We start from the raw sequence: 27,171 nt of genomic DNA, 5'->3' as shown, positions 1-27,171 counted from the left end.
CTACTGGGCATATACCCTGAGAAAACCATAATTCAAAAAGAGACGTGTACCAGTGTTCATTGCAGCACTATTGACAATAGCCAGGACATGGAAGCAACCTAAGTATCCATCGACAGATGAATGGAAAAAGAAGATGTGGCACATATATACAATGGAATATTACTCAGCCATAAAAGGAAACGAAATTGAGTTATTTGTAGTGAGGTGGATGGACCTGGAGTCATACAGAGTGAAGTCAGTCAGAAAGAGAAAAACCAATACCATATGCTAATGCATATATACAGAATAAAAAAAAAATGGTACTGATGAACCTAGTGGCAGGGCAGGAATAAAGACGTACACATAGAGAATGGACTTGAGGACACGGCGGGGAGGGGGAAGCTGGGGCAAAGTGAGAGTAGCATGGACATATATACACTACCAAATGTAAAATAGTCAGCTAGTGGGAAGCAACAGCATAACACAGGGAGATCAGCTCGGTGCTTTGCGACAACCTACAGGGGTGGGATAGGGAGGGTGGGAGGGAGGCTCAAGAGAGAGGGGAGGGCTTCCCTGGTGGCGCAGTGGTTGAGAATCTGCCTGCCGATGCAGGGGACACAGGTTCGAGCCCTGGTCTGGGAAGATACCACATGCCACGGAGCAACTAAGCCCGTGAGCCACAACTACTGAGCCTGCGCGTCTGGAGCCTGTGCTCTGCAACAAGAGAGGCGGCGACAGTGAGAGGCCCGCGCACAGCGATGAAGAGTGGCCCCCGCTCGCCACAACTAGAGAAAGCCCTCGCACAGAAACGAAGACCCAACACAGCCAAAAATAAATAAATAAATTAATTAATTAATTTTAAAAAAAAGAATACATAAAGAGGATCTAAACTAGACAGGGGAAATAAAAATTAAAAAAAAAAAAAAAAAAGAGAGGGGATATGGGGATATATGTATGCATATGGCTGATTCACTTTGTTGTACAACAGAAACTAAGACAGTATTGTGAAGCAATTATACTCCAATAAAGGTCTATAAAAAAAGAAAAGAAAAGAAAAGAAAATAGACCCCAGAGACCTCTCACACCTTCCACCATGTGAGGACACAGCACAGATGTCATCTGGGAAACAGGAAGTGGGCATTCACCAGACACCAAATCTGCTAGCACCTTGATCTTGGACTTCCCAGCCTCTAGAACTGTGAGAAATAAATGTTTGTTGTTTGTAAACCACCCAGTCTATTCTTTTATAGCCGCCTGAATGGACTATGGCAGTAATATTCTATTTCTTAAGATCTAAGTGTCTCTCTCTCTCTCTCTCTCTCTCTCATTCTGTGTGTGTGTGTGCATACATACACACTGTTATTAATACATAAAAGATTCAATAATTTAAAAAAATCTTAAAAAAATAAAGTAGGTCTTGTGACTCAGCAATTTCACCCCAAGGTATTTACCCAACAGAAATGTGTACGTATGTTCACCCAAAGACATGAACTGGAACATTCATGGAAGCTTTAGTCCTAATAACTTACAATTGGAAAATACCCAAATGCCCATCAATGGTTGGATGGATAAATAAATTGTGTCACGTGCACACAATGAAACACTGTAGAGCAATGAGAATGAACGAACGAAACCTCCACATGGCAACATGAATGAATCACACAACCTTGATGCTAAAGGAGAGGAGTCAATCACACAAGAGTACATTCTGTGTGACTCCATTTATGTCAAGTACAGAAACAGGCAAAACTACTCGATGCTGTTAGAAGTCTCTTTCTCCATGGGAGAAAGGTTGAGACTGGACAAGAAGAGTGCTTCGGGGGCTGTAATGCTGTTTTTTGATCTGGATGCTGGTGCGTGTGCGTTCAGTTTGTGAAAAGGTACTGTGCTGTACATTTATGATATGTGAACTGTTCCTGTACGTATATTACGCTTGAATAAAGTTTTTTTTTTTAACATCTTTATTGGAGTTTAATTGCTTTACAATGGTGTGTTAGTTTCTGCTTTTGAATAAAGTTTAATAACAAAGTCGGGTGAGAGGACGTAGAAGGTCAGGGTGGTGGTGGGTGTGCTGTTTTCTATCAAGGGGACAGGATCAGCTTCTCGGATAAAGTGAAAACTGGGCGGAGACCCTGAGGGAGTTCGCTGTGCAAGTATCTGTATACCTGGAGGAAGAATGTTAAGAATATTCTGATGAAGATAATGAACACTAGAGACGATTAGATCAGTTATGATACCTGAATCCTGGAATGCTAAGTAGCCTTAGAGACTGGGAAATGTGACCCTGACATGGGAGAAAACTGATGACTATAAACAGGACAAACTGGACGACACATAGCACTTGTAATATAGCCACAATTTAATTTTTTGAGTATGTAAATACGCATAAAATGAAAAGAAAGAAAAAAAAAAGAATACGCTGGTGAGTGCTCACTGAGCTTGTTTTAGACAATGAGTTCCTTGAAGATGAGGACCTGGTCCACCTTGCAATTCCAGTGTCTACCTCAGTACCTAGCACGTTGCTAACCTACAAATTGAATAATTTTTTTTCTATATTATTCCAGCTGCTCCCAGGATTTCCTTCTGGTTTTTAGAGACTTTTTGTTTTGGCCTCGTGGTCTCTAACTTTGCTCTTTGCCCTTCCTTCTCTTGAAAAGGAGGGAACAAATCGTGAGGCGTGAAATAACATGTTTTCGTCCATCCCAGTGGCAGAGCTGGCCTCCTCCTTTCTGTCTAAGCCGTTTCCAAATGATCCCAACACCCCGTCTCTCAGCCTAGCAGAGCCTCCTGACTGGAAACCACACATTTTAAAATTTACCCCCAACTCGACCCCTCCCAACGCACAAACCTTGTCCCACGGGACCTAAGGGGCTCATCTCTAGTGTAGCAGTTACTACACATCACTGTGACGCTTTGTTTGCCTGCCTCGCTCACTTACAAGCTGAGCAGTTATGGGGTCAAAGCACATGACTCTGACTCTTACCCTATAGTCTTTTTAAAAATTAATTTTTAAAAATTTAATTGCACTGTAGTCTTTGAAAAGTGCTGGTTGAAGGGGTGGGTCAAGGTGAAGAGAATCAAGAAAGGCAGACTTGGGGTTGGGAAGTTTGTTGATGGCCGTTTGATAGGGTAAGAATTGGTACTAGGAAAATAAGGGAAAATAAGAGGCAAGGACGTCTAGTTTCAAAGCAAACAACAACCACCCCCCAAAACTCAGAATCGAAAAGAAAAAGGATGCTAACCGAGGCAGCAAAGATGCCAAACCCACAGAAACCAGCCATAAGTTAACCACTGTATTAGTCAGGGTTCTCCAGAGAATAAGGCGAAGGGGGGTGGAGGGAGAGAGAGAATATTTATTTTAAGGAATTAGCTCACAAAATTTGGGGACTGGCAAGTCTCAAATCTGTGGGGTAGGTCAGCAGACTGGAAATTCAGGCAAGAGCTGATATTGCAGTTTTGAGCGTGAAATCCACAGGGCAACAGGCCGGAACTCAGGAGGGTTTCTATGTTATTAAAGTCTTGATGAGAATTCCTTCTTCTCCGGAGACCTCAGTCTTTTCCCTTAAGATCTTCAACCGGTTGGATGAAGCCCATCCACATTATGGAGGCTAATGTGCTTTGTTCAAAATTAAATACTCATCCTACCTTAGAAGTACCTTCACAGTGTAGGGGAGGCAAATTTTTTTACCTCTACCCTCTTAGGGTTTTCAGCTGGGTCTGCGAATTGACTTGACATAAGACAGAGTAGCAGGAGAAAAGCATACAGACTTAATACAAGTTTTACGTGACGTGGGAGCCCTCACAAGAAAATGAAGACCCAAAGAAATGGCCAGATCTACGTGCTTTTATACCAGATAGAACAAAAAGAGGTGATTGTAGAAAAGTAACTGAACTGTGGGGAGGCTAAGGAAAGAAAGGAATGATTTTAATAAGGTCTGTTTTACAGAATTCACTAGGTCTGGGTCTTGTGAGTGGAAACTTTGCTTCATTTTTCTTCATAACACTTCTCACCACATAATATATTTATTTATTATCTGACTCACCCTCTTCCTCACAACTTGAAAACAATAAAAAAAAATATGTCTTATTTTTATTCACTGCTGTATCTTCAATTCCAAGAAGAGTGTCTGGTACATAGAAGGTGCTCAATAACACCGGTTGAATGAAAGAATGAAAAACTTTGCTCCCTACATGAGTAGTAGGATTCAAGCTGTTTGTGAAAATGAAACAATTCTAATGATGGCTGACGAGCAATGTCCTGTAAAAGTTTCCTCTGTGTTAAGTAAAATGAGAACAGGGAATTTCTGAGGTAAAATTAAATGTAGCTTAAAAAAACAAAAAGTAGTTGGCCAATGGAGCAATGGAAAAAGCATCAGCCTCAGCATCAGCAGACTTAGACTGGAATCTGGCTCTGCCACTTGCCAGCTGTGTGCCGTGAGCAAGGCTCAGTCTCTCTTGTTTCCACTTCCTCATCTGTATAGTATCTGGGAATACTATTACAGGGTGGTTAATAATAATAACCCTACAGGGTTAGGCCAGTGTACAGATGAAAACGCTCAGAACCAGTATGTGCAAAAAAAGAAATTGATACCACAAACTGTCATCAATATCTAAGGCCAGGGAAGGCTTTGCAAATCAAGCATCTCTACAGAACTTTCTCTACATCCTCCTCCAATTTAAATTTTATATTATAATCATACCTCATCTTTTAAAAAGGCATCCATCTTCTCTAGTTTTCTCCTCAAGCAACAACACTTTGTTTTATGTTGTTGAAATATGATTCACATACTGTAAAATTCACCCTTTTAAGCTTTACAATTCAGTGGTTTTCATTACATTCACAAGGTTGTGCAACCATCATCACTCTATAATTCCAGAACATTTTCATCACCCAAAAAGAATCTTCACACCCATTAGAGTCACTCCCCATTTCCCCCTCCACTCAGCTCCTGGCAACCACTAATCTGCTTTCTGTCTCTATGGATTTGCCCAGTGTAGACATCTCACATAAATACAACCAGACAATATGTGGCCTTGTGTGTCTGATTTCTTTCACTTAGCATAATGTTTTCAAGGTTTATCCATGTTGTAGCATAGATCAGTACTTGATTCCTTTTTATGGCTGGATAATATTCCACTGTATGAACATGCCATATTTCATTTATCCACTCTTCAGTTTATGGATATTTAGGTTGTTTCCATTTCGGGGCTATTATCAATAATGCTGTTAAAAACATTTGTGTACAAGTTTTGTGTGAATGTATGTTTTCAGTCCTCTTAGGTATGTATTTAGGAGTGGAATTTTTAGGTCATATTTAACTTTTCTACATCTAATTTTCATTTATAAATATAGTAACTCTATATTTAACTTTTAGAGGAACCGTCAATCTGTTTCCCACAGGAACTGCACCATTTTACATTCTTGCCAGCAATGTATGAGGGCTCCAATTTCTCCACATCCTCATCAAGTATTTACTGTTTTATTACTACTTATCATTTTCCCTCACGCACATTAATATTGCAGCAGGCCTAAAAACTATTTAAATTAAAACAAAAAATTTCTATGACACTCATATATTTAAAAATGACTCCAAGGTCATTTTCTAATTATTCCTGGCAGAGAATATTCAGTATTGCAGCTGCCTTGGCTAGCGAGGATCAATGCACCATCACACCGTTTCTTACAGAATCCCGGGACAAAAAACCATTTTGGGAACAAATTCCTGTCTTAGAGAGCTGCCCGCAGTAGGCACAAGAGTAGCATTTGAATAGCTCTTCATCCGCATTTCACGTTTTTTTACTCTATTCTCTCACTGTCCCACTGCAGGCGGTCTACCCCTAGGTGGAACCCGGGCCGCCTGTGTGCGCAGGCGCAAACCCTTAGCCCAACCTCCTCCCTCCGGCCCCGCCCCCCCAGGCCCGCCCCTCCGCCGACATGCCCCACCCCCCCCCCCACCCCCATCTAGGCGCTTTGGGGCTGAGGGAAGAGGAGATGAATATTAAAGAGGGTCTGCGGCCAATCCGCGTGCGTCTCTGGGAAGCGGCGCTCCACACTGGCAGAGTCAGTCTGATGACGTAGCCACTCTCCAATCCGCATTCTGGGGGCGGGACTCAAGTCGGGCGGTGCAAGGCAGGAGGAGGAGGAGACCGCCGGGTGGAATCACGTCACCTGGGACTGGAGCCGGAAGCTACGCCTGGCAGTGAGCGCCCCCCAGCACCTAAGGCTGCGATGGTGAGTGAGGACGCATGCGCGGGACTACGCGCCGGGGGTTCGGTGTCCGTGCCCCCCCATCTCTTTGGTCGCCCAGTCCTGAGCCTGCACTCCGCCCACACCTCCTATCCGCCCCGGGACCGAGAGGGAATGGAGATGGAGGGGTGGCGACGTAGAGGGCTGAGCAGGGGTCGGTGGGAGGGTGTGTAGAGGCTGGGGAGTAATCTGAGGGGGAGAGGCGGGCCACAGGTGGAATTGGAGACCGGGCTGAGGGGAGTTGTCCGTGGGGTAGCAAAGGTGGGGTGTGGAAGGCCGGTGGAGCCCAGGGGCAGAGAGTGAGGACTGATGGAGGCTCAGGAAGATCAGTGTTGAAGGCCATGTAGAGGGAAGAGGGTCTGGAAGGGCCCTGGCTGGGGAAAGAGGCCTGGGGGGCCATTGTCAAGAGAGAGACTTGGGTTTGCCAAGGGCTGTCCTCTTGGCCTGCTGCTCACTGATTGCATCTTTACCCACTAGACTTCTGCACTGACCCAGGGGCTGGAGCGAATCCCAGACCAGCTCGGCTACCTGGTGCTGAGTGAAGGCGCAGTGCTGGCGGTGCGTTCTGGAAAAGGGGGGGGGGGGCTCCTCCAATACACATCTCCCGATGATGCCTTCTAACGTTGCCCAGTTTAGCCTGATTTGTCTCTGTTCTTGATCTTTACCTGGTGTCATGCCTGGCATATAGGAATTAAATTCAGGGATTAAATCAATTAATCTATCTCTGGAATCTTAGTCCTGTAACTGTTTTGAGGTAAAAGAGGTTTACTGACTTTACCAAAGTCAGACTAGTTACAGGTTTGTTGATAACTGACATTACCTGAGTTATTCTTGAGTATGTCTTTATTTGGTGTTTATTGAAGAGGCTTGGTATTTTGTTCTGCAGTACAATATAGTGTCAGCTCTCTAGAAGTTTTCAATCTAGCTAGAGAGACAAGGCTTAAGGTTAAAAGTTCAAAGTATTGCACGTGGTAAAGGTAACTGAAGGAGTCCAGGGAGTGAAGGATTCAGCCGTTCGTGTTATAACTTGTGTTTTGGCAAGGAAACTTTCATGGAAGAGGCAAGAATTCAGCTGGCCTTAAAAGATGGATGGTTGTGAACAGGCAGAAAAGAAAGAGCATATTCAGGGCTGGGAGGTGGACATATTTGCAGGAGTGTGACATCAGCCTGTCTGAATTGCTGGTGGGTTTACGTTGAAAAGATTTGGAAATGTTTGAGTGAAGAAGAGGATATGGTAAGGAAAGATCTGATTGTGGAGGACTTTCAAGGCTGGGTTAACACCTGTGGATTAATCTTGGGGGGTAACAGGAGCTTTGAAGGGTTTTTGAACAGAAACATGAGCTGATGAAGTGATTGAGCGGAATTGTTCTATTAGGTGTAAAGATGAGCCAGAAGGGGCGGGATTCAGAAGCAGGGATGCTGTTGCCGAAATCTAGGTATGAAACAGCTGGTGGCAGTGAGAAGGAGCAAGCAGAGAAGAGATTTTTAAAGGAAGGATCAATATGTCTTCGTAATGACTAGAGATAGGTAATAGAGGAGATAACTTTTCCATGCTGTAAGACCTTGAACTCAAGCCTAGAATGATGGTGCCTTAACAAACAGGGACTTAAGAAGTTGATTGGGGAGGGGGAGAGGTAAGGGGAATTTTGGTGGCTCAACTTTAAACACTGAGTTTGATATAGAATAATAGCAATTAAATATATAATGCTAGGAGTTATTCTAAGCATCTTGCTAATATGCTCTCGTAAGCCTCACAACAAGCCCATAAGATAGGTATCGTTGTCCCCAGTTTACAGATGAGGTAACTGAGGTACAGAATGTCCAAAAGAGCAAAGGGTGCTGAATTTGACTCAGTGGGAGGCCCATATTGAGGAGGTAGGAAGAGGAAGTTGAGATCATCACGAGAAGAGAGGAAGCCCAGGCCACTGTGACATCATTACCCAAGGGCTAGGTAGTAGGAAGGGGTTCAGGGACAAAGGGGATGTTTATGTTTCAGATTCTGCAGACAGGGCAACAAACGGGAAGACTGAGGAAAAGATGGCACCTGGAACAAGTCTGTGGTGGGTGGGCACTGATGTTTGAGAATGTGGTTTTATCAAATAAGTGGGAACAGGGAGAGAAATCAAGATTCAGGGATTAAGAAAACAGCGTCAGTAAAGAAATGGATGAGAGTCACTGCTTCCCGGGAGGAAGCCCGGTATTTTAAGGATGACAAACAGGATGGCATCAAGAGGGGCAACAACGTCACGGGGCAGTTTTTAGGTGGGTCTTTCCAAAACCGGGGGTGACCTTGGGGTATTGGAAAGTGGAGGCAGGTTACAAGTGCTAGAGCCAAAGTGTCCTTGGAATTTTCTCCCAATTCTGTTCCCTAATTCCTGCCATCCTCCCTCCTCTGTCTGCATGCAGTCATCTGGGGATCTAGAGAATGACGAGCAGGCAGCCAGCGCCATCTCTGAGCTGGTCAGCACGGCCTGCGGTTTCCGGCTGCACCACAGCATGAACGTACCCTTCAAGCGCCTGTCGGGTGAGCCCCTGGCCCTGGTGACGGTGTTGGGGGGAGCTGCTCCCCGAGGCTATTCTTCTCAGGGAAAAGCACCTATCTCCTACCAGCCGCCCACCACCTCCCTGGGGTCCCTCGTTCTGGCCACTCTGTTCCCCTTGGTATTCACCCCTGCATCAGAATTATGAGAAAGCAAGAGAAGGAAGGGGATTTAATGGAGACCTCCCATCTTCAAATCTCTGAGCTTGGAACTGTCAAATTTCTTTGGCTTTGGAGCCCAGCCAGTTTGTGTGTGACCCCCCAGGGAGGCCTTCACACCCCACTAACTCTCTGCTCCCTTCCCTCTCCCGGGGCGGGGGAAGGTGTGTCTCCCCTCCAGTGGTCTTTGGAGAACACACGCTGCTGGTGACCGTGTCGGGACAGAGGGTGTTTGTGGTGAAGAGGCAGAACCGAGGCCGGGAGCCCCTTGACGTGTGAGCCTGCCAGAGGGCGAGGGGCAGAGGTGGATGGGGCCGTGAGCCTCTGTGATGAGGAAGACGCAAACCTCTGCCCACCTCTCTCTTGATTGCCATTAGAACTAAGGCTGTCTGCTCACCCACTTCCTCACCCCTACCGGGAAGGGCAGAGGCTTGGGGACTCTGTACTATGTTAAGGAGAGTGAGGGCGAGGGGACCTCCCTCTCCTCACCTTCCCTCCTAATAAACGTGAGTCTGATGTTCCCAGGCCCAGGGATGTGTCGTGTGTATTGGGGGAGGAGGGTCACGCCCCATGTGTCTTCCAGCTTCTAGGGCCTCAGCCCAGAGGAGTGGAGCAAGGCCTCCTCTAGACATCTAAAACTGGGACTCAGAAGAAAACAAAATGGGTGGGAAGGGAGCTGAGGCGAGCTACTTGGTGTACATGCTGAAGGGAATCTTTCTGAGCCCCTGGGTCTCTGCTCCTGCCACCAACACACAAAGAACAGTCATTCTTCTCCCTCCTGAACAGGCATTTAATAGTCTTATTTCAGTTGGAAGCAGTAGTTGGAGAATAAGTTACAGGAACAGACAAATAAAAAAAAAAAAACCCAAAAAACCAAAAAACCCCACATAAAGTGCTTCAAACTGCAAACGTAAACATGAAGGCGAGGGGAGGCCACCAAGCTCTCTCCCCGGACCTGAGACAGGAGGGTCATGTCATTGTCGGGTCCCTTTACCATCACCACCCTCTGATCTCAGCCCTGCGGGTGGGAGGGAGGGAGGGAATGTCAGAGGCAGGGAAGACAACTTAAAGGAACGAAGAAAACACTTTGTAAACTTAGAACCAGGGTGCAAGGCAGGGGGCAAGGGAGCTCCTGGAGCCCTTGCCTTGGCCGAGGGGTGGGGCCAGCCCCTCCAGGAGGTCCAGGAAATACTGTTGGCTTCACGCCGCAGCCATCCCTGTCCGTTTCACAGCTTCTTCCCTCGTCCCACATCAGCAGACACAGACAGGCGGCCCTGCAGGGCCTCCTCACCCTCGGTGGGAGGCATCCCAGGGGAGGCACAGCCTGGAGGGAGCACCGCTCCGGGGGCTGTTGACTTCCAGGAGTGTGAGAGGGAGGAGAGCCGGACGGTGCTACTTGACGGGCTCCACCACCAGGACCTTGCACTCGCGCTTGGCGATCTTGTCCAGAGAGAGCACAGCCTTGTCCGGGGGCAGGTAGAGGGGGCGGCCGACAGGGGAGGCCACGGGGGGCGTGATGGCCCTGCGCTCCATCACGCTGCCCGACCTGGGGGAAGGCAGAGGCTATGAGCTCTGGTTGGACCCAGGGCCCCTTCCTGCTCCCTCTCCAACTCCGGCCTCTACCAAGTCAACTGGCACCCCTCCCGCGGTTCCGTACCTCATGAGGTGGCTGCGGGAGGGCTGTTGGTGGGAGAAGGACTGAGAGCGGCCCAGGCTTGCCTGGTGCCTCTCGACCAAGTCCCGGACAGCAGGGCTGCTGGGGCTGCTCTTGCGAGAGAGAGGCCGGGCCTCGGGCGGAGGGTGGGACACGCTGGCGGTGAACTGCAGCTTCAGTTTCATGTGCTGGCTCAGCTGGGGTAGGGAGACGTGGATCAGCCACCCAGCTCGGCTTCCAGGCCCCCGACCTCCTTTCAGGTCATCTTCCCCACTTGACAGGCCGAAGTCGGATCTAAATTCCACCTTCCCTCCGCGCGGCTTTGTAGCACCACCCATTATGCTTCAGCCACAGAAGCCAGCGGCCCTGACTCCTTCCACCTGACGCTCTGCCTCACCCAGCACACAACCTGGCCCCCACCAGCCCACCTCGAAGAGCCCCGTCCTCAGAGCCTGGAAGGCCACACTGAAGGTGAGCGCGCTGCCCTTCCGGGAAAAGCCGAGGTTGTTGAGGGGTGTATAGCAGACGATGGAGTCCAGGGCTGCCTGCATAGCCCGGCGCTCCTCCTCACACAGCTGCTTTCCTGGGGGGCAGAAACGGGGGCTGGGAAACACATCTGTATGGTGTTCCTCAGTTTGCAGAGGGCGTTCACGAGCCCAGTCTTGTTCGATCCTCAGAGCCACTCTGTGGAGTAAACTGAGTATACGCTATTGTTTGCTGAATTTTATAAATGACGATAGCTAATACTGTGTATTGAGATCTATTCTAACCACTTCACATAATATCAACTCACTAAGTCGCTGTAACAGCCCCACGAGGTGTTATTATCTCCGTTTGAGAGATGAGAAATCTGAGGCTCAGAGAGGTTAAGTAACCTACCAGAGGTCACACAGCTAAGAAGTGGGAGAGGGACAAGTCAAACATACCAGGGAGCCCAGCTCCAGTGTCAAGGCCCTTAAAATCACTCTGCCCCGCGGCCTCTCTAAACTCTCCACTGTGACACCATGGAGACCACCCCGGTTCAGAGCCGAAGCAGTGGCCACAGTCACCCATCTCTGTGACTGCTTCCCTTCCCCTCCCTTCGGGACAAGGTTAGGCTTGGCAGCCACCTACCAGCCTGGGCGTGCTCCGGCGTCCACACGAGCCTCACAGCAAGGAAGTCTTGGAGATTGTTGAGCAGCGTATAGGTGACAGTGAAACGCTCGTAGGTCCGAACAGGTGACTCACAAGAAGCAGTCATCACAAAGCACGGGCGGTCCAGGCGGATGCTGGGCAGGCTAGAAGCAGTGAGAGAGAGAGGGAAGCAGGATGTGTGTGTCTCGAAACAAAGATGAACAGGATGGTGCCCGGGGGGGCCGGGGGGGGGGGTGTCCCACAAACTCACCGGTAGTGGGTATAGATGCTCTGGGTAAAGGGCAGCTTCGGCGTGGACCACTGAACCACAGCGATCAGGGGAACTTCTAGGCCCTGCCAGAGGGACAAAGGGAAACATCACATGTATCAGAGGTTCCCTCTCCCCTTAGTCAACCCCCTGGCCTCTTCCTCCCACTGCATTTTCTCACCCTTTCTCCTGAACACACCAGTCCCTTATACTCACCTCCTTGGCCCCTGGAGGGGGCTGCTCACCCCCTCTGAGCTGGAACAGGAAGTTGTGTTCCTCCAGAGCACTAAGCAGGCAGGGAAAGCAGCCAGAGGTACCAGGGAGCCGGCAGAAGGAGCCCATGGAGACTTCCCCAGATTGGTGACTAGTTCAGAAGAAAGGGACCAGAACTGGATCTTTCCACACCAGAGCTCTCGGCCCTGACCCTATCCCCACCACTGTGCGGCCCTGTCCCTCCCCAGGACCTCACCAGACATTGTCCACCAGCAGCACAGAGCCATCGGGCATGACAGGCAGATAACTGGCATTGAAGTTTGGGAGAATGCGGATATCCCAGATGGAAATTTCCTCCTGGGAGGAGCCGTTCAGCACTGTCGGAGGGAACCAGCTCAGCTCAGAGTATCTGGACCCTCTGGACCCCACCTTTATCCCCCCTAAAATGGATCTATCCCCACCAGAGTAACTGACACCCAGTCAGTGCCCTTGCTGCCCCCCAAGACCTGAGCCGCCAATCTGCTCACCCTTGAGCACCGTCAAGTGTTTTCCAGCCACAGTGAACTGGCGGCATTTCAGAACCGGAGGGGGCAGCAGAGTCAGCAGGGTGCTCACTGCAGGAGGGGGTGGAGGCAAGAGATGACGGGCTGGGTGAGCCTCATTCCAACCCACAGTTCTAATCTTGCTCTTCTCTCCAGCTTGGGCACTTGCCAGTATCACCCCTCCACTGTCCCCCAAATTCCAGACTCCAGCATTTCCTCTCTGCATTTTCCTCCCCACCTTGGGCCTTGAAAGCGCTCTGCTCGCCCCGGAAGGTCTCCCCAGGAGATCGGGTCTGCAGCAAGCGCAGGTAGCCTTGATCTCTGACCTCTGGTGCCTCAACCTCCCGCTTCCACACGGTCACTACAATCTGAGCACAGGAGACACAGGACCACAGTCGAGAGGAGAGACACACGGCCAGCCTCAGAAAGGGCGTCTGAATTAGGACAACAGCTTCACCCCGTGCCAGCCTTACCTTGGCCTTAGGTGTCCCTGGGGGCAGTCTATCCAGTGAAACGGTGAGTGGGAAGATGACCTCATCTGTGGACACAATTGGTTCCTCCACAGGCAGCTGGGTTGTGAAAAGGGTGAAGAGGTCAGAAGAGTCAAGGCCGCCCGCAGCGCCAGCGTTCCCTTTAAGATCTGCGGTACGTGGTTCTCGCCCTCCCCTCTCCTCACCCGTCATCGGCCTCCCGCTTCCCTCCAGCGTCCCTCTCCCCTCCGGTCTTTGGAGCCCAGCAGACCGCCCCTTCGCCCTGTGCCGTGTCGCCCCGAGCTCCTCACCGTGGTCGCTCCCCCTGAGGTAGCAGGGCCCGGGCCGTGGGTGAGGAGGGGGCTGCAGCCTCGAAACAACCCCCCACCACCAGGGTCCCCGCCCCCCGGGGGTTCGGGATCCTGGTCGCCGGAGCCACCGCCCACGGGCGCCCCTCCGGCGCTGACCGAGGCCAGGGCGGCCAGCGCGGTCGCCAGTTCTGCCCAGGCCCCTCGGGAGCCCAAGCCCGGGCCGCCTCCGGCGCCGGACCCCACGCCGCCCCGGCAGCGCAGCACCAGCAGGAAGCGGACAGTCTCCCCCAGGTAGAGGTGGTTGCGCCGGGGCAGCGCCCGGTACCGGCCCGGGTCCCCCGCCAGCTCCGCGCGTGGCGGCAGCGGCACGGCCGGGAAGTACATCGAGTAGTCGCACTGGGACTCCATGGGCGGCGAGGGCGGCGCGGGCTGGGGAGCGAGGTGGGCCGTGGCCGGCGGAGGGCGAGGGGGCCGCTGGGGGGGGCCCGGGGAGCCCCGAGCCCCGACCGGTGCTGCGCGCGGCCGGACCGGCCCGACAGACCAGCCGGGGCCGGGAACCGGGGCAACGAGCCCGGAACCGAGACCCCGTGGGGCCGGAACCGGGGTGCTGGGCCGAATGACTGGAGAGACACCGGAAGCGGAAGGGAAGGGGCGTGGCCCCGGAGGCGCCGCAATTTGTGGGCGACCGGAGTTTGGACAAGAGGAGCGGCGTGTGCCTGTGGTTAGGCTGCTGCCCGAAGGGTTTAGGTGAGACTGCAGACAGACCCCTTTCTTAGAGAAGAACTATGAAAAGAACGCCCTCCAGCCCCGTTTCTCCCAGGAAGATGCTCCGTCCCCTTCCCTTCCGCCCTATATAGAGCAGGTCAAAGTTTCAAATTATTTATTCATTCAACAAACATTTCATAGTGAAATGAGTATAGCCCAGTAACAAATATTTCATAGAGAGGTGGACGCATTATTCCGATCCCTTGTGTCCCAAACAATCTCTGCCGTACTCCATGGTTTGCTCCTCCAGGGGGACTTTGAGAGTGCTGTTTGGACCTGGGGGGGGGGGGGGGACGACGACGAGGTGCTGGAAAGGGGAAGGGGCAAGATGGGGGGAGGATGCTTCTAGGACTAGGATTCCTCGGCACAGGCTGGAGGACGTGGGGCCCACATCCGTGCAAAGTTCCACTGGTCCTTTGGGGAGCAGACATGGTCTCTGGGGGAAGCAGAAAGGGCATCTGGCTGCCTCACACTCATCACTGTGCCCCTGTGGCTCAGCTGCTTTTCAGCCTAAGACTCGGTGGTCTGATGCCTAGGGGGAGGGTAGCCTTGAAGTCTTGAGGGGCACAGAGACTGCTGGGGGGAACTGCTTGGCATCTAGCTTGTCCTTGTACTGTAGCTCAGGGGTAGCCAGGCGCCCACACTCCTCCTGGTCTTGGAGGCTCAGGCCACTCCGAAGCACGTAACCCAAAACCTTACCTGACCCAAACTGGAAAGGGCGGAACCGCCGGTCAGTGATGTACTTGGGGTCTAAAGCCTCTCCCCCCACCAGACAGTGTTTAGCCAGGGCCTCTCGGCGAGCCCGGAGCGCCGCCACAGCGCTGTCCAGCCGGCTCTGGCCGTATTGCTTTATCCGGGCCCACAGGCTGCGGTTGAAGTGAACATAGAGAGCCCAGTCCAGGTTGTTCCAGGCTCGGGCCCGTGCAGACAGCTGCCTGTCCTCAGCAGTCAGTCCCCCATCGCCGACAGCACTTCCGCCCTGCCCACCTCCAGCCTGAGCGTTGTGCATGAAGCCCACCACATCATCTAGACCCCAGCACAGGGCATCGGCCAGCAGGACCAATGACTCGTCAAAGTACTCGGCCACCAAGACCAGGTCAAAGACAGAGTCCAGCCAGGCCAGATTCCACTGGATGAAGGATGAAGACCCCAAATCTAAAGAGGCAGAGCTGGACGTCTGGCTGTGACCATCAGCAACAGTGGGAATGGGATGGAAGAGAGCATTGGGATCCAAGGTGAGGGCTCGCGCGCCAACACCAGAAGGCAGCTGTGGCGGGTTGGGATCTCTGGGGGGATGAGGATTCCCTCTCTTGGTCCTCATCTCGGGGGGAAAGGGGAGGCCAAAGTCAAACCATAGCAAGTTGCGTGCATAGTGGTCCCCACGGGCCCCGGGCTGGTAGAAGGCTCGGGGATTGTCCAGGAAGGCAGCCAAGGATGGTGATTTGCGGAAAGCCGATGATGTGGATTTATAGTAGGAGAAGGCAGAGCGGGCCAGAGCCGCTGGGTCTCGGACAATGGAAAAGAAGAAGCTGTCAGAAGGCATGACCTGAAGTACCTGTAGAGAAGAGGAAACAGACATAGGGAGAGAAAACTAGGCCAGGAAGAAACTAAGAGCAAACCCAGTGCCCACTGATCCCCCAGCCTCCTGCAACCTCCTTCTGACAGCTCTGCTGGGAACCCCCAGCTTCCTTCACCAGCTATATAGATCTTGGGTAAGGTACTTAACATCTCTGAGACTCAATTTGCTTATCTGCAAAACGGGGATCCATCATACCTTCCTTCCCAAGTGATTATGGAGGTTACACGAGACAGGATAGGAAGGAACCTGGAACATGGGAAGCTCCTGGAGAACATTAACTTCCTTGGGCCTTTCTGTCTGCCTTGGTCAGTAACACTTCTAGGAATCAAGCTTTGTGTTTACTTCTCCAACAAAAACCTAAGTGCCTACCCTGGGACTCTTTGTCACAACTCCAAGAAAGGAGCTGGCCTCAGGCCTCCTCAGGAGGATCACTGGCAGCAAATAGGGAGGAGACAGAGCAGTCGTAACGCTGTCTCAGGTATAGGCATCAGGTGGGCAGGCCAAGCCCAGGATGGCCGAAGGACAGGGCACTCCTGGGGCTCCTTGGCATCTTGCAGAGCAAGAGACACCCCTGGAATGGGCACTGGGGAGCCATGGCCACTCGGTACGGTGCTGCTCTGAGGCCTGGGATGTGTGATCCCACTTCTCGGCGAGAAGGAAGGTGGGAATTGGGCTGAGCCACACTCTGGCGTGGTCCTGCAGGCAGATCCATGCCAGAACCCAGCTCTGGGGCTCCTTGAAGGGTTTCCGCCTCTGAACGTGACCTCTGTCATTGAACCTGACTCCCTGACGAGTCTTCCAGTCTGCTCTGCCGATGTGGGCATGCCTGCAGGGCGAGCCTGTGAGCTGTATGTCTCTTTGAAGGCATAGGGGAACAGTGCAGAGAACGGTCTGTGGCATCAGATGGACCTGGAATAAAATCCCAATTCAGCCATTTACCAACCGTGTAACTTTGGGCAGGTCATCGAACTTCTCAGAGCCTTCCCAGAGCCTCCATCAATAAATCTGGGTTAACACTTACCTTGAAGGATGTGGAAGTGTGGGGAACATGGGAGGTAGTGAGGGGTGGTGACGATCATCCTAAACGCCAGAGGAACCTGCCTCAGTGATCGCTGCCCTCGCCTCACTCCCAGCAGTGCCCCCTCGCTTCCCATTAGATCACATTCATGCTGCTCAGCTGCTTTCTCCAGCTCCAGCTCCAACAGGACTGCCTTTGCAGCCACCACTGAAGTTCTACCACCTACACACACACCACTGACATCATGTCTTTAAGATGTTTTGCTCTAAGAACACCTGATATTTTCCTTACTACAAAGTCATGTCCACCCTTTCCTATAAAACCCACCTCTCCACAAAGCCCCACCTCTTTTGATGAATATTCTCCCCACAGTTCCAAATACAAACACACATACGCACACAGCCCACAGAAGGCGCTTTGACTTTGGAGCAGCTGGGCCTGGGTTCAAATGCTAGCTCTGTCGCTTTCCGTTAACAGAGACCTGTCACTTAGCCTCTCTGAGATTCCACCTCCTCATCTGTGTAGTGGAAACACCTATAATGCCTTCCTGGCAGGATGATGGTAAGATGACTACCCAGCACCCAAGAAGTATTCAGTGAAAGTTCGCTCTTTCCCTGTATGTGTTCATTTGCCCATTGATTTTCTTCCTCCAAGAGGTTCGTGTGTGTGTGTGTGTGTGTACGGATGACCTGTGAGTACGTGCACTCATCTCCTTCTTTAGAACTGAGGCTCGGGGGTTTGGGGGTGGGGCTGGGACTGGGGCTTGGCATGTAGCTGATCCTCAAAATCTGGCAGATGTGGTGAGGGGAGTGAGATGCAGACAGGTCAGAAGGCAGTGACTGCGCAGGGCCCTGGTAATGCCAATGGAAGGGGCCAGGAAGGGCCAGGGCACCTGGAGGGAGGGTTGGGGTGGGGTCAGAGTTGGCGGGACACTGATGCCAGCAGGATAAATTGGTCAAGGAGAGAGACTGCAGTAAACTCTAGATGGGAGAGGGCAGAACTTCGGCTACCAGAAAATTCTGAGGGAGGGACAGCTGAGGAGGGGGCAGCAGGACTCACCTTTGTGGCCCCCATGCCCAACTCTTGGGTGAGGGGATGCCTGGGGAGCCTCCAGGCCTGGGGTCTCCTCCCCTGGTGGTCTTGACTACAGGCATGAGCCCATCTCTCACCAGTCCTGCCCACCCCCTCGACACTCCTCACCTCTTTCAGGTTGAACCTCATGTGATGACAGAGGATGTGGAAGGGGGGCTGGGTGCCTCCACCCTGAGGGCGGTAGCCTTTGACCCGAGAGGCCTGGAAAAGCTTTGGGTAGCCGAACTGGTAGCGGGCAGGGAGGGCGAAGCGCAGCCCGTGTCGGTCCCCGTAGCGGTGAAGTAGACTCAGCACAGAGCTGCTCCCGGATTTATGCGTCTTCAGGAACACGAGTCGCTGCCGTGGCAGGCAGGATGGAACAGCTGGTCTTGGGGTTGAGGCCCAGGACTGTCGGAGCTGCAGCCCAGGTAGCCTGGGGAGAGACGGGAGGGGAAGTGTCCTGTCCCTCACCAGCAGGTGGATGGGTGTCTTGTGGAGCAAGGACGAGGGCGTGGAGTGTCCTCTGAGTCCCCAAGAGTCACAGCCCCAGGTGGGATGGGGAGGAGCAAGTGAGGGGGGCATCTGTGGGGCGTTGGGACAAGATGAGAACTCACCTCCTCTGGAAGGGACCCCCCCAGAGCTGGAGGGCAAATCCGATGGTCATGAAGACTCCCAGAGCCACTCCCAGGCTCCGAGGCCCCCAGAGGCGCATGGTCCTGGTAGGAGACAGAGGGCCCATGTGGCAGAGGGAAGGGTGACACTAGAGAGGGACAGGGCAAGGGCCAGGCACAGAGGCAGAGACAGCTTGAGACAGCCGTGCAGCCGCGGAAGGCGCCGGTTCGAGTTCGGGGGTTCATTCCCCAGATCTGCTCGCAGCCCCGGTTGAGTCTGCCCCCTGAGTTAGCAGATTTTTGCCTCTGTCAGCGTCTAGAAGGGAAACGAGGGGGAAGGAGGAGAGTCTAAGGAAGGGGTAGAGCCTTCTCTCCTGCTGCTGCTGCTGCAGCTGAGACCTCATTCCGGGCAGGGGGGCAGCAGAGGGGGGAGCCCTCTCTACACCCAGATCTTCTAGGTGCCCCACGACTGCTTCTCTGCTGTCAGCCTGCAGCTCCCTCCAACCCCCACTGACAGTTCCTCACTGAGCCCCAGGGATTTGGAAGGGAAGGGGAGAAGGATCAGACCAGTCCGCTCAGACCAGTGAAACGGACATCACCAGGCCCCTGACCACCTCCTCTGCCCCTCTGTCTGTGACAAGTCGGGCTGAAGAGCCCCATTCTGAGGCTGACAGGAGAAGCCATAAGGAGGGAATGAGGGCCAGACAAGGCACCAGCTTAGGAACCCAGGGAGGTGAAACCACAGGAGCAACTTTGTAAAGAATAAGAGTCGGCCAGCTCATCTAAGCTCAGGTATGCTTTCCCTCTCGGCGCCAGGCAGAGCCCAGTGTGTGAGAGGGCCTGGGGGGTGTAGGGTTGTTTAGGAAGTCCAGATCCCAGATCCCCCACACCCCCATTCCCACTTTCCAACCCCAGCAGTGCACCCAGAGGGGACTGAGAGGGTGGGGCTGGAGAGAGACTCCGCGACACAAAGAGACAAAACCCGAACGCCAGGCATCAGAATTCCTTCCCAGGCCCCAGCTTCCCAATCTACTGGGAGTCCAAACCTGCCCCTTCAATTCCAACCCGCAGCCCCTCCACCAAGCCCCGACGGCCCCCTTCCAGGACGAGCCCGGAGCGACCCCAGGCAGAGAACCCACACTTGCCACCTAGAGACCCGCCCCCTCTGGCATCATCCCCCAATTTCCTCCCCCAACCCAGCCTCCAGGATCCAGCCCCTCACCGGACTCCCTCCTGTGTCCAGATTTCTTCTATTCCTTCCATCCATCCCTGTCTCCTCCCATTACCCCCGATTCCAGCCCGCAGTTCCCTCCAGCTTTGGTGACTGCTCAGTCTGTTGCCAGCCCTGGGTCGGCTCCCTCTGGGGTTCTATGAAACCCCCCAAGTCTCTTCCCATAAACTCTACAGAGTCCCTCCACTGGCCGAGGCCTCGGCTTCACATGCCCACTCACCAGGCCACCTGAGGAGCAGCAGGGAAATCGGGGTCTGGCCCTCCCGCCTGCTCCAGCCACCGCCCGGTTCCTCGCTCGGCTCAACTTTCCCCATAAACTTTCTCAGTGCCCAGGCTCCTCCCCCTCCCTCCCTTTGTCCCGCCAGTCTCTGCAGCTGATTCGGCTTTGATCGCGTCTCTGGGTCTCTCCCTCCCTGCACCTTTCCCTCTCCTTCAGGGCACCCAGCCTGCCATTGGGAGGCACCAGTTCTACCCTCCTTTGGCACTTAGGAATCAATTATACTTTTTCTTTCAGCTTTCTGCAGAACAAAAGACTCATTCAGGCGACCAAAGGAAAGAAGGAAAGAAGAAAGGAGAATAACAGACAAGAGTTGAAAGCAGGCATTGTCAAGGACATGACAAGGTAGCCAGAGGCTGACACAGAGAACTGGGGCCCCGACCCTGAAGGCAGGGTCAGTGGTGTGGTAATATTAACGGTGGCTTGGGTCCAAAAGAGTTTTGCGGTCCCCTCCCCGCAATTCTCCCCGTTTTGCAGATGAAGGTGCTCAGACCCAGAGGGTGGACAGCTTGCCCAAACTCAATCCCAGGGGACAGGTTCCAAGATAAGCAGGCAGAAATGAACTGCTGGTCACAGAGGCTCTGGGCTAAAGGTACAGAAAGTCACACATAGGGTCCAATAAATTAGCCATTTATTTATAGAATAAACAGCGAGTCGAACACTGAAACATGAAATGGGGAAGCTTGTGAAGGATGTGGCGGATGGCAGAGGCCATGAGATATGCTTTTTTTTTCTTCTTTCTTTTTTCTAGTTTAAGAAAGTGATACTGAAAAAACTCGATAGAACCCAGACCCATAGATCCTGACATCCTAGTCCCCTGTCCTGCACCCCACAAGCACCCAGCTTTGTCTGTTTCTGAGACCGGGTGCCCCCACCCATCCCCACCTTCAACTTCCTTCAAACCCACCCCCCCCCCCACCGCAACTCTAAAACTCCTCCCTTTTTCTCTGTTGGGGCTCACCACCAGCCTAACCATAGAGGCTGGGTTAGAGAGACCACACCTCCTTCCTAAATAAATACCCCCGGCCCCTCCTCCCCAGACACCAAATGAAAAAATAAATATTGTGAACACCCACCCCCAACCCAACCCACCAATGGAAATCTCCTGGATTTGGGGCCCCAGCCATTCACCCAAAAAAGTCCCTTCTCTACCCTCTCCGCAGCCCCCTTCGACTCCTCCCCAGACCCAGCAGAGGGGGGAGGAGGGGACGGGCCACGAACCCTTCTGATGCCAGGGCACCCCTCCCCAGTTATCGAGGTCCAAGCAGGGCCAGGGCTGAGAGGAAGAGAATGAGGAGGGGTTGGGTGTGAAAACCGACAGACGTTCCTCCAGTCCTGCTCTTGTCTTGGCTGTGGCGGATAATGACACCTCCTCCTCTGCCCCCAGCACCATCCCTTCGAGGAGGGCGAGGAGGCCGGGCCGGGGGGGCCACAGCTGCTGCCCCAGCCATCCAGTCATCTGCATAGTGCTGTCCCTCTCCAGAGCCGCTAGCGTCCTCTGCAGGGAGGGGGAGGATCGCAAACAGACAGGGATGGCAAAGAGAGGTAGCGGGAGACAGGGGGAGAGAAAGAGCCACAGGCAGCGAGGAAGAGGACTCGAGATAAAAACAGTGAAAGGGGAGGGGTGGAGGAGCAGGCAGGGTGAGAAGAGGGAGAAAGCGAATGACAGGAAGGTGAGGAGAGAGATCAGACACATGAGAATAAGAGAAGGCAACGAGAGACAGGAAGAGACAACGAGACAGACAAAAAAGAGACAGATGGAGAGAGAGGATACACAGGAAAAGACAGAGAAAACAGACGTACGCAGAAGCAGCGAGCAGACGGGAAGGGGGGGAGGAGAGACAAAGAGAGACAGAGACAGACAGTGGGAGAGAAAAAAAATGGATGTCAGTGCCTTGCTTCCCTGTCAAATTCTACTTTGGGGAGCCAGCCCCACGGCGCCCGCACCCCACTTCCCCACCTCCCGGGATTGCCCGCCCTCCCCAGTCTCCCCCAACCCATTGCCCACTCTTAGGAGCTTCCCACCGTTCTGTAAGAGTGTTTTGGTGTCTCCCCCAGGGAACCATGAACTCAAGGATAGAGACCCTGTCATTGGTGCTCTACCCCCTACCTTTGAGTAAAGCGCTCAATACGTGCGTGTAAAACGTGTGAGTCAATGAATGGATAGTAACCGAGAGACGCCAGGGGAGGGACTACAGAAAGCAGGGGGCCGGGCTGCGGGTTGGCCCGGGTCCAATCGCGGAAAGCCGGGCGGAGCGAGGCCCTCGCGGCGGCCCGGGGCCTCACCCCAGTCCTCCAGCTCCAGGTCGCGTCCCAGGGCGGCCGCCTTCATCCTGGTCGTGGCCGCCCGGAGCTGCAGCCGCCGCCTCCGCGTCTGGAGGTCGGGGCTCGAGGCTTCCGCATCCAGCTCTGGGTTGTCGATCTGCCCGGCCTGGGGACCCCCGACCACGGGCGACAGGTACCTGCGAGCAGAGCAGCCCCGGAGGCTCCCGCCCCGCCCCGCCCACGGAGTCCGACTCGCCCGCCCGCCGCCGCCGCCGCCGCCCGGCTCTCACCGGCCCCGCCCAGCTCCGGTCCAGCAGGGCGCCGCCTCCTGGGAGAGGTCCGCAGCCACGCGGGGGTCCCCGCACACTGTCAGCGGCAGCCCGGCCCAGAAGCCCCTCACCCGGCCCAGCCGCTCGCGGAGCTCCCACACCTGGACGCAAAGAGAGCCCGGGAGGAGCTGGTGCGCGCGCCCCCCGCCCCTCGCCGCGCCTGCGCCCCCCACCCCCGCCTGCCGCCCGCCACTCACCAGCCGGGGCAGGCTGGCGCCCGCAGCAGTCGTGGGCCGCTCCTCCTCCGCCGCCGCCGCCGACCAGAGCCGGCCCACCTCCTCCCGGGGGGCTGGGGCACGGCGGGCGCGGGCCGGCGCCGGCTGGGGGCTCCCGCATTCCTGGAACACCTGCGGCACCGGGAAGAGACCCCACAGACAGTCGTCCCGCGGTAAAAACCACACTCCAATACTCCAATCGCCCCCGACACCCCAGTTTATCCAGAGGCCCTACAGTGTCTCCCTGACACCCCGCACTGTACCCCCAGCCCGGGGCCTCCCCCTCCACCCTTCTCTCTCCGCTCCTCCCGCCAACTCCCACTCTTCTCGTCGCCCCCCGTACCTGGGCTGACAGCCCCACGCTGTTTTCCTGCAGATGCATCAAACCCTCCGCGATCTTCACCCCGACGGACTGTGCTGCTAGCTCAAAGGAAAAGGGGCCCTGGATCTTCTCGGCCAGGAACAGGAGACCATCTTGAAAGAGGGAAAAAAAGAGAAAGGGTGAAATGAGGGGACATCCAGGGAGATACTCACTGAAGTAGGATGTTCCCGCAAATCCTGACCCCGGCCTTGGAGGGAAGCAGCAGGTCTTAGATGGGGGAAACTGACATGAGAAGAGCCGCTCCTCATCCTCTCCCCTCAGTACCGCTTAACACTCCCTCCCTGGTCCACCCTGCCCACCGCCACACAGACAGCCCTCCCAGGCTTTCCTGAATCCCCTCACCCAGATAGGCCCCCCAGTCAGGATCCAGTCCCTGGCTGCCGATACAGCCGTGGGCCACGTTGAGGCAGAAGCCCCGGCAGGGTGGCAGCGAGGGGACCCCCCGACAAAGGGGGCAGCCTGTCAGACGCATCACAGCCCGCTTGCAGCCTTCGGACAGCGGCATCTGGGAGCAGAGAGCAGGCCTGTGTCATCCACGCTTGGCTGCCCTCAGCCAAGCCTGGTGCTGGGCACAGAGAGAAATCAAATACCCCACCCCACCTTTCCCAGGCTCTGAACATCTAGGACTGATGACCCCGTGTGGCAGCAGGAGTGACCCCAGGACTGCCACAGATCAGAGGAGGGAGGCTCCTAGGGGCCAGGTTGCAGATGCTGCTTCTTGGGAGAGATGGGGCAGTGAGGGATCTGAGAAAAGGTTCAAGGACAAGAGTGAGCCCATCGTGGTTGGGGAGAGAGGAGAATGAGGATGCAGGAAGTAAGGCTGGGAGGTCAGGGAGAGAATGAGCGGTCGAGAGAGGGCCTTGAAGGCCAAGCCAGGAATCTGGCCTCCAGCAGCAGGGAAGAGGGAGCCACTGAGTGGTCCTGGAGAAAACCAGGAGGGCCAGTACTCCAATCTCAGAGATGCTACGGAGATGAGCAGGCCCCTAGAGGCTGGCAGGGGGTAAGAGTCATCAGAGGGTCAGAGGTGGGAGGAGATCATGAGTCATGACACAAGGGAGACTCCAGCCTTCCTGATTTACCCTGGGATGCCAGGGCTTCAAGGCTGATATGGGAAGGCCCCAGGCCTCTCCTGCCAGCTGGCACCGGACTCTTCTTCATGGGACCTCTCCTACTTCTTGTCTCCCTCCCTGGGCCCTGCCCATGCTCAGGCTCCCTCTAACCTTAAGCGTTTCGCTGACCACATCTCTTCCGGTCTCCAGGCCCTGGATAAAGGCCCGGGCAGCCACCAGGGCCCGGGTTATCTGGGGGAGGGGAAAGAAGGTGAGAAAAACCACAGGACTGTTGAGGGTCAGTCAACACTGGGACCAAGAGACTGCGCCAAGGGGATGAGCAGGGGGGTGAGATTTGTAGGGTTATCTTGGGGTGGTTAGGAGTGTCAGGTGGTCCCTGGAGGCAGGTTCAAGAGGATCAAAAGAATCACAGTCTAGAAGGACCAAGGGGAACTGGGCTTGGGAAGAGGTGGAGGGATTACATTTTACAGGGCTTGGAGAGAGAGGGGCTTGTATCAGAACAAACACTGCACCCGAAGCCAGGAGACCTGGGTGTGAAACATAGCTCTACCACTTATTGGCTGTGAGACCTTAACCTCTGGGAAGTTCAGTCTCCTCATCTGTAAAATAGGAATGCTAATATCTACCTCCTAGAGTTATGATGGTAATTAAATGAGAGACTATAAATGAAAATCCTTCTTAAATATTAAGTGTCTAATTCACAGTTAGTTGAACCAGAGGAAGCCAAGGTATTGGGATTAGGGAGGACTTGGCAGAAAGGTGGGGTGGGGGGAGGCAAGAGCAGGTGAGTGGGTCAGCAACTTGTGTAAACTAGGACACAGAAAGGGGGGCCATCCAATTAAAGGAGACCAAGGAGCACTGGGTCAGGCAGAGATGACTGGGGCTCAAGATAGGGGTCACCAGGTCAGACATGGCTGCCATGCAGCATAGAGGGATCACCAGGTCAGGGGTGACTGGGGCATGGAAAGGGGGTCATTGGGCTGGAGGTGAGTAGTACATACTTCAGAGGTCACTAGGTCAAAGGTGGCTGAAGCTCAGGCCTTGGGGCCCCTCACCTGCAGGCGGAGGCGGCGGGGTGAGTCCCCAAAAGGCTTCAGAGAGTCATCAGCAGAAGAGGCCAGGCGCGTGAGGCAGAACAGGTAGTCAGGGGAGAAGATGTACTGTGGGTGCAGCAGGGGGAACATTTTCTCCAGGAGCTGAGCCCAGAAATCCACCAAGGCATCATCTAACCCCTCACCGGACCTCTCATAGTAGTCCCGTAGCCGAGAGAACAGGCCACTGAACAAGGGGTTGTGCTGGGCATACAGGCGGCCGAAGGAGCGGGGGAAGAGCAGGGACAGGGAGTGCTCGGCTGACGAGAGCACCTCCCGAAAAACCTCTGTGGCAAGTGCAGAGAAAGGGGTGTGAGGTGGGGTAAGGCCAGAGAAGGACGGAAAAGTGAAAGGGCAGAGGCAGGAAGAGATGGGCATGGGAGAGAAAAGAAAAGTGAGTCAGAAATTAAGCAACTCTTAGAGGTCTGGGCAAATTGGGGCTGGGGGTGGAGGGCAGGACCTTGAGAGAGCCTAGGGTGGGGATGCGGGGGCTAAGCCAGGGCCAGAGTGCCTTAGGGGTAGAGTCAGGAGCGGGGACGGGATGCTTGCTCGGGTCATGAGCACAGAGAGGAGGTGCGAGGCCAGGTTTGGGGACGCCAGGTCCTCACCATCAAATCTTCTGTGCCGGGCAGCCAGTGTGTGAACCAAGAAGGAGCCGCTCTCTTCCACCAGGCCTCGGAAGGTGGCCTCAGTCTCCCAGGTCAGCTTCTGCTCTATCTCACTGGAACAGCAAGTGTACTCCTGGGGACAGATCCGGAGGTGCTCACCTGGATAGACGAGACACGAAGGAATGGTGGGAAGTCGTGTCGTGAAATTCCTTCCTTCTCCTGCTGATCTCTGGGGGCCATCCTTTCTCTTCGAACTGTCTGGTTTCTTTTCTATTGTCTGCCACCTCATTCCCACCTGGCTCTACCCCCTTCTTATTGTCCCCTCACCCACCCCAAGTCCACTGCCACTAGCCATAGGATCAAATAAGGATGGGCCGATTTAGTGATCAGAGGGTCCTAGGTAGCCTGCCTAACATCGCACACCCTAGGCCTCTAAGGACTTACAGGATGGCTTCAATGGGAAGAATGGGGTTTGGAGGGGTGGGATTACCTGGTAAGAAAGAAAGTATTGTCATAGAAGGGGCTCATGGAAATAGCGAGGGGAACAAATTGGGCTGTGAATAAAGAAACACAGAGAGGGGTGCTAATTACTAGAAAGGGATTCCTGGGGTGGGGGTGGAGTAGAGAGGTATTATGTGAACAGGAGTGTTATTGTGATCCTGGTAAAGAAGTTCCGGAGGAGAAGAGACATTATTACTATGAGATGAAAAGATTATTATAACGGCCACTCTGAAAGGGAAGAGTTATTGTGAGATGGGGGGGACCGGCCCCCGCCCCCTCCCTCGCCCCCAATTCTCTAGTCTTCCTCTTTCTCCTCACCTGAGATCAGGGCGGGAGGGAGTAGGCTTAAGCTATATCCCCGGGCCCCCAGGATCTGCCGGGTCTCAGTGCAACTCCGGGTGACCTTTGCCTCGATACCGGGTCCAGGACCAGGACCGGGACACAGAGGCAACAGGAGAAGCAGAAGAGATCGCAGCGCGTACATAGCTGCTGCCACCTTGGGACGGCAAAGTGGGTCCTAAGGAGGAAAGAAGAGCCGCCCGAACTCAGGAAGCCGGTTCTCTGAAGCGGGATCGCCCCGCCGGCCAGAGAAAGAGCACGACCTCCGAAAACTGAACACGGAGCACGATTGCGGGACTAGGCGGCATCTGCCGAGACAATGGG

At 54.0% G+C, this 27,171-nt stretch overlaps 4 protein-coding genes and 1 long non-coding RNA gene across 5 annotated transcripts; 2 read left to right on the top strand and 3 right to left on the bottom strand.

Moving 5' to 3' along the window:
- Positions 1-6,090: 6,090 nt before the first annotated feature.
- LAMTOR4 (late endosomal/lysosomal adaptor, MAPK and MTOR activator 4) lies at positions 6,091-9,454 on the top strand. The gene is made up of 4 exons (XM_068524986.1): positions 6,091-6,211; positions 6,704-6,784; positions 8,633-8,750; positions 9,106-9,454. Exons 1-4 carry the CDS (start codon positions 6,209-6,211, stop codon positions 9,201-9,203), a joined length of 300 nt encoding a protein of 99 aa, XP_068381087.1. The 5' UTR covers positions 6,091-6,208; the 3' UTR covers positions 9,204-9,454.
- A 240-nt stretch (positions 9,455-9,694) lies between these two features.
- TRAPPC14 (trafficking protein particle complex subunit 14) lies at positions 9,695-14,195 on the bottom strand. Its single transcript, XM_068524984.1, has 11 exons — positions 13,496-14,195; positions 13,188-13,283; positions 12,953-13,082; positions 12,700-12,786; positions 12,429-12,549; positions 12,176-12,323; positions 11,963-12,045; positions 11,692-11,855; positions 11,007-11,161; positions 10,582-10,775; positions 9,695-10,470 (listed from the first exon to the last, which is right to left on the bottom strand). The coding sequence occupies exons 1-11, from the start codon at positions 13,901-13,903 to the stop codon at positions 10,317-10,319; spliced, it is 1,740 nt and encodes a 579-aa protein (XP_068381085.1). The 5' UTR covers positions 13,904-14,195; the 3' UTR covers positions 9,695-10,316.
- A 165-nt stretch (positions 14,196-14,360) lies between these two features.
- Positions 14,361-18,765, bottom strand: GAL3ST4 (galactose-3-O-sulfotransferase 4). Its single transcript, XM_068524985.1, has 3 exons — positions 18,543-18,765; positions 18,058-18,361; positions 14,361-15,815 (listed from the first exon to the last, which is right to left on the bottom strand). Exons 1-3 carry the CDS (start codon positions 18,665-18,667, stop codon positions 14,793-14,795), a joined length of 1,452 nt encoding a protein of 483 aa, XP_068381086.1. The 5' UTR covers positions 18,668-18,765; the 3' UTR covers positions 14,361-14,792.
- On the top strand, positions 14,781-22,191 carry LOC137750608 (uncharacterized). The gene is made up of 4 exons (XR_011070491.1): positions 14,781-15,495; positions 17,335-17,418; positions 18,274-19,331; positions 20,285-22,191. It is a non-coding gene; the product is annotated as an uncharacterized lncRNA (long non-coding RNA).
- On the bottom strand, positions 21,146-27,155 carry GPC2 (glypican 2). Its single transcript, XM_068524987.1, has 10 exons — positions 26,827-27,155; positions 26,008-26,166; positions 25,364-25,686; positions 24,459-24,539; positions 23,581-23,743; positions 23,200-23,330; positions 22,839-22,988; positions 22,603-22,742; positions 22,334-22,509; positions 21,146-21,545 (listed from the first exon to the last, which is right to left on the bottom strand). The coding sequence occupies exons 1-10, from the start codon at positions 26,990-26,992 to the stop codon at positions 21,298-21,300; spliced, it is 1,737 nt and encodes a 578-aa protein (XP_068381088.1). The 5' UTR covers positions 26,993-27,155; the 3' UTR covers positions 21,146-21,297.
- Positions 27,156-27,171: the final 16 nt, after the last annotated feature.

The sequence above is a fragment of the Eschrichtius robustus genome, chromosome 16 (genome assembly GCF_028021215.1).
Source record: "Eschrichtius robustus isolate mEscRob2 chromosome 16, mEscRob2.pri, whole genome shotgun sequence".
Classification (NCBI taxonomy): Eukaryota; Metazoa; Chordata; class Mammalia; order Artiodactyla; family Eschrichtiidae; genus Eschrichtius; species Eschrichtius robustus.
This window is presented reverse-complemented; position numbering and strand designations above follow the sequence as displayed.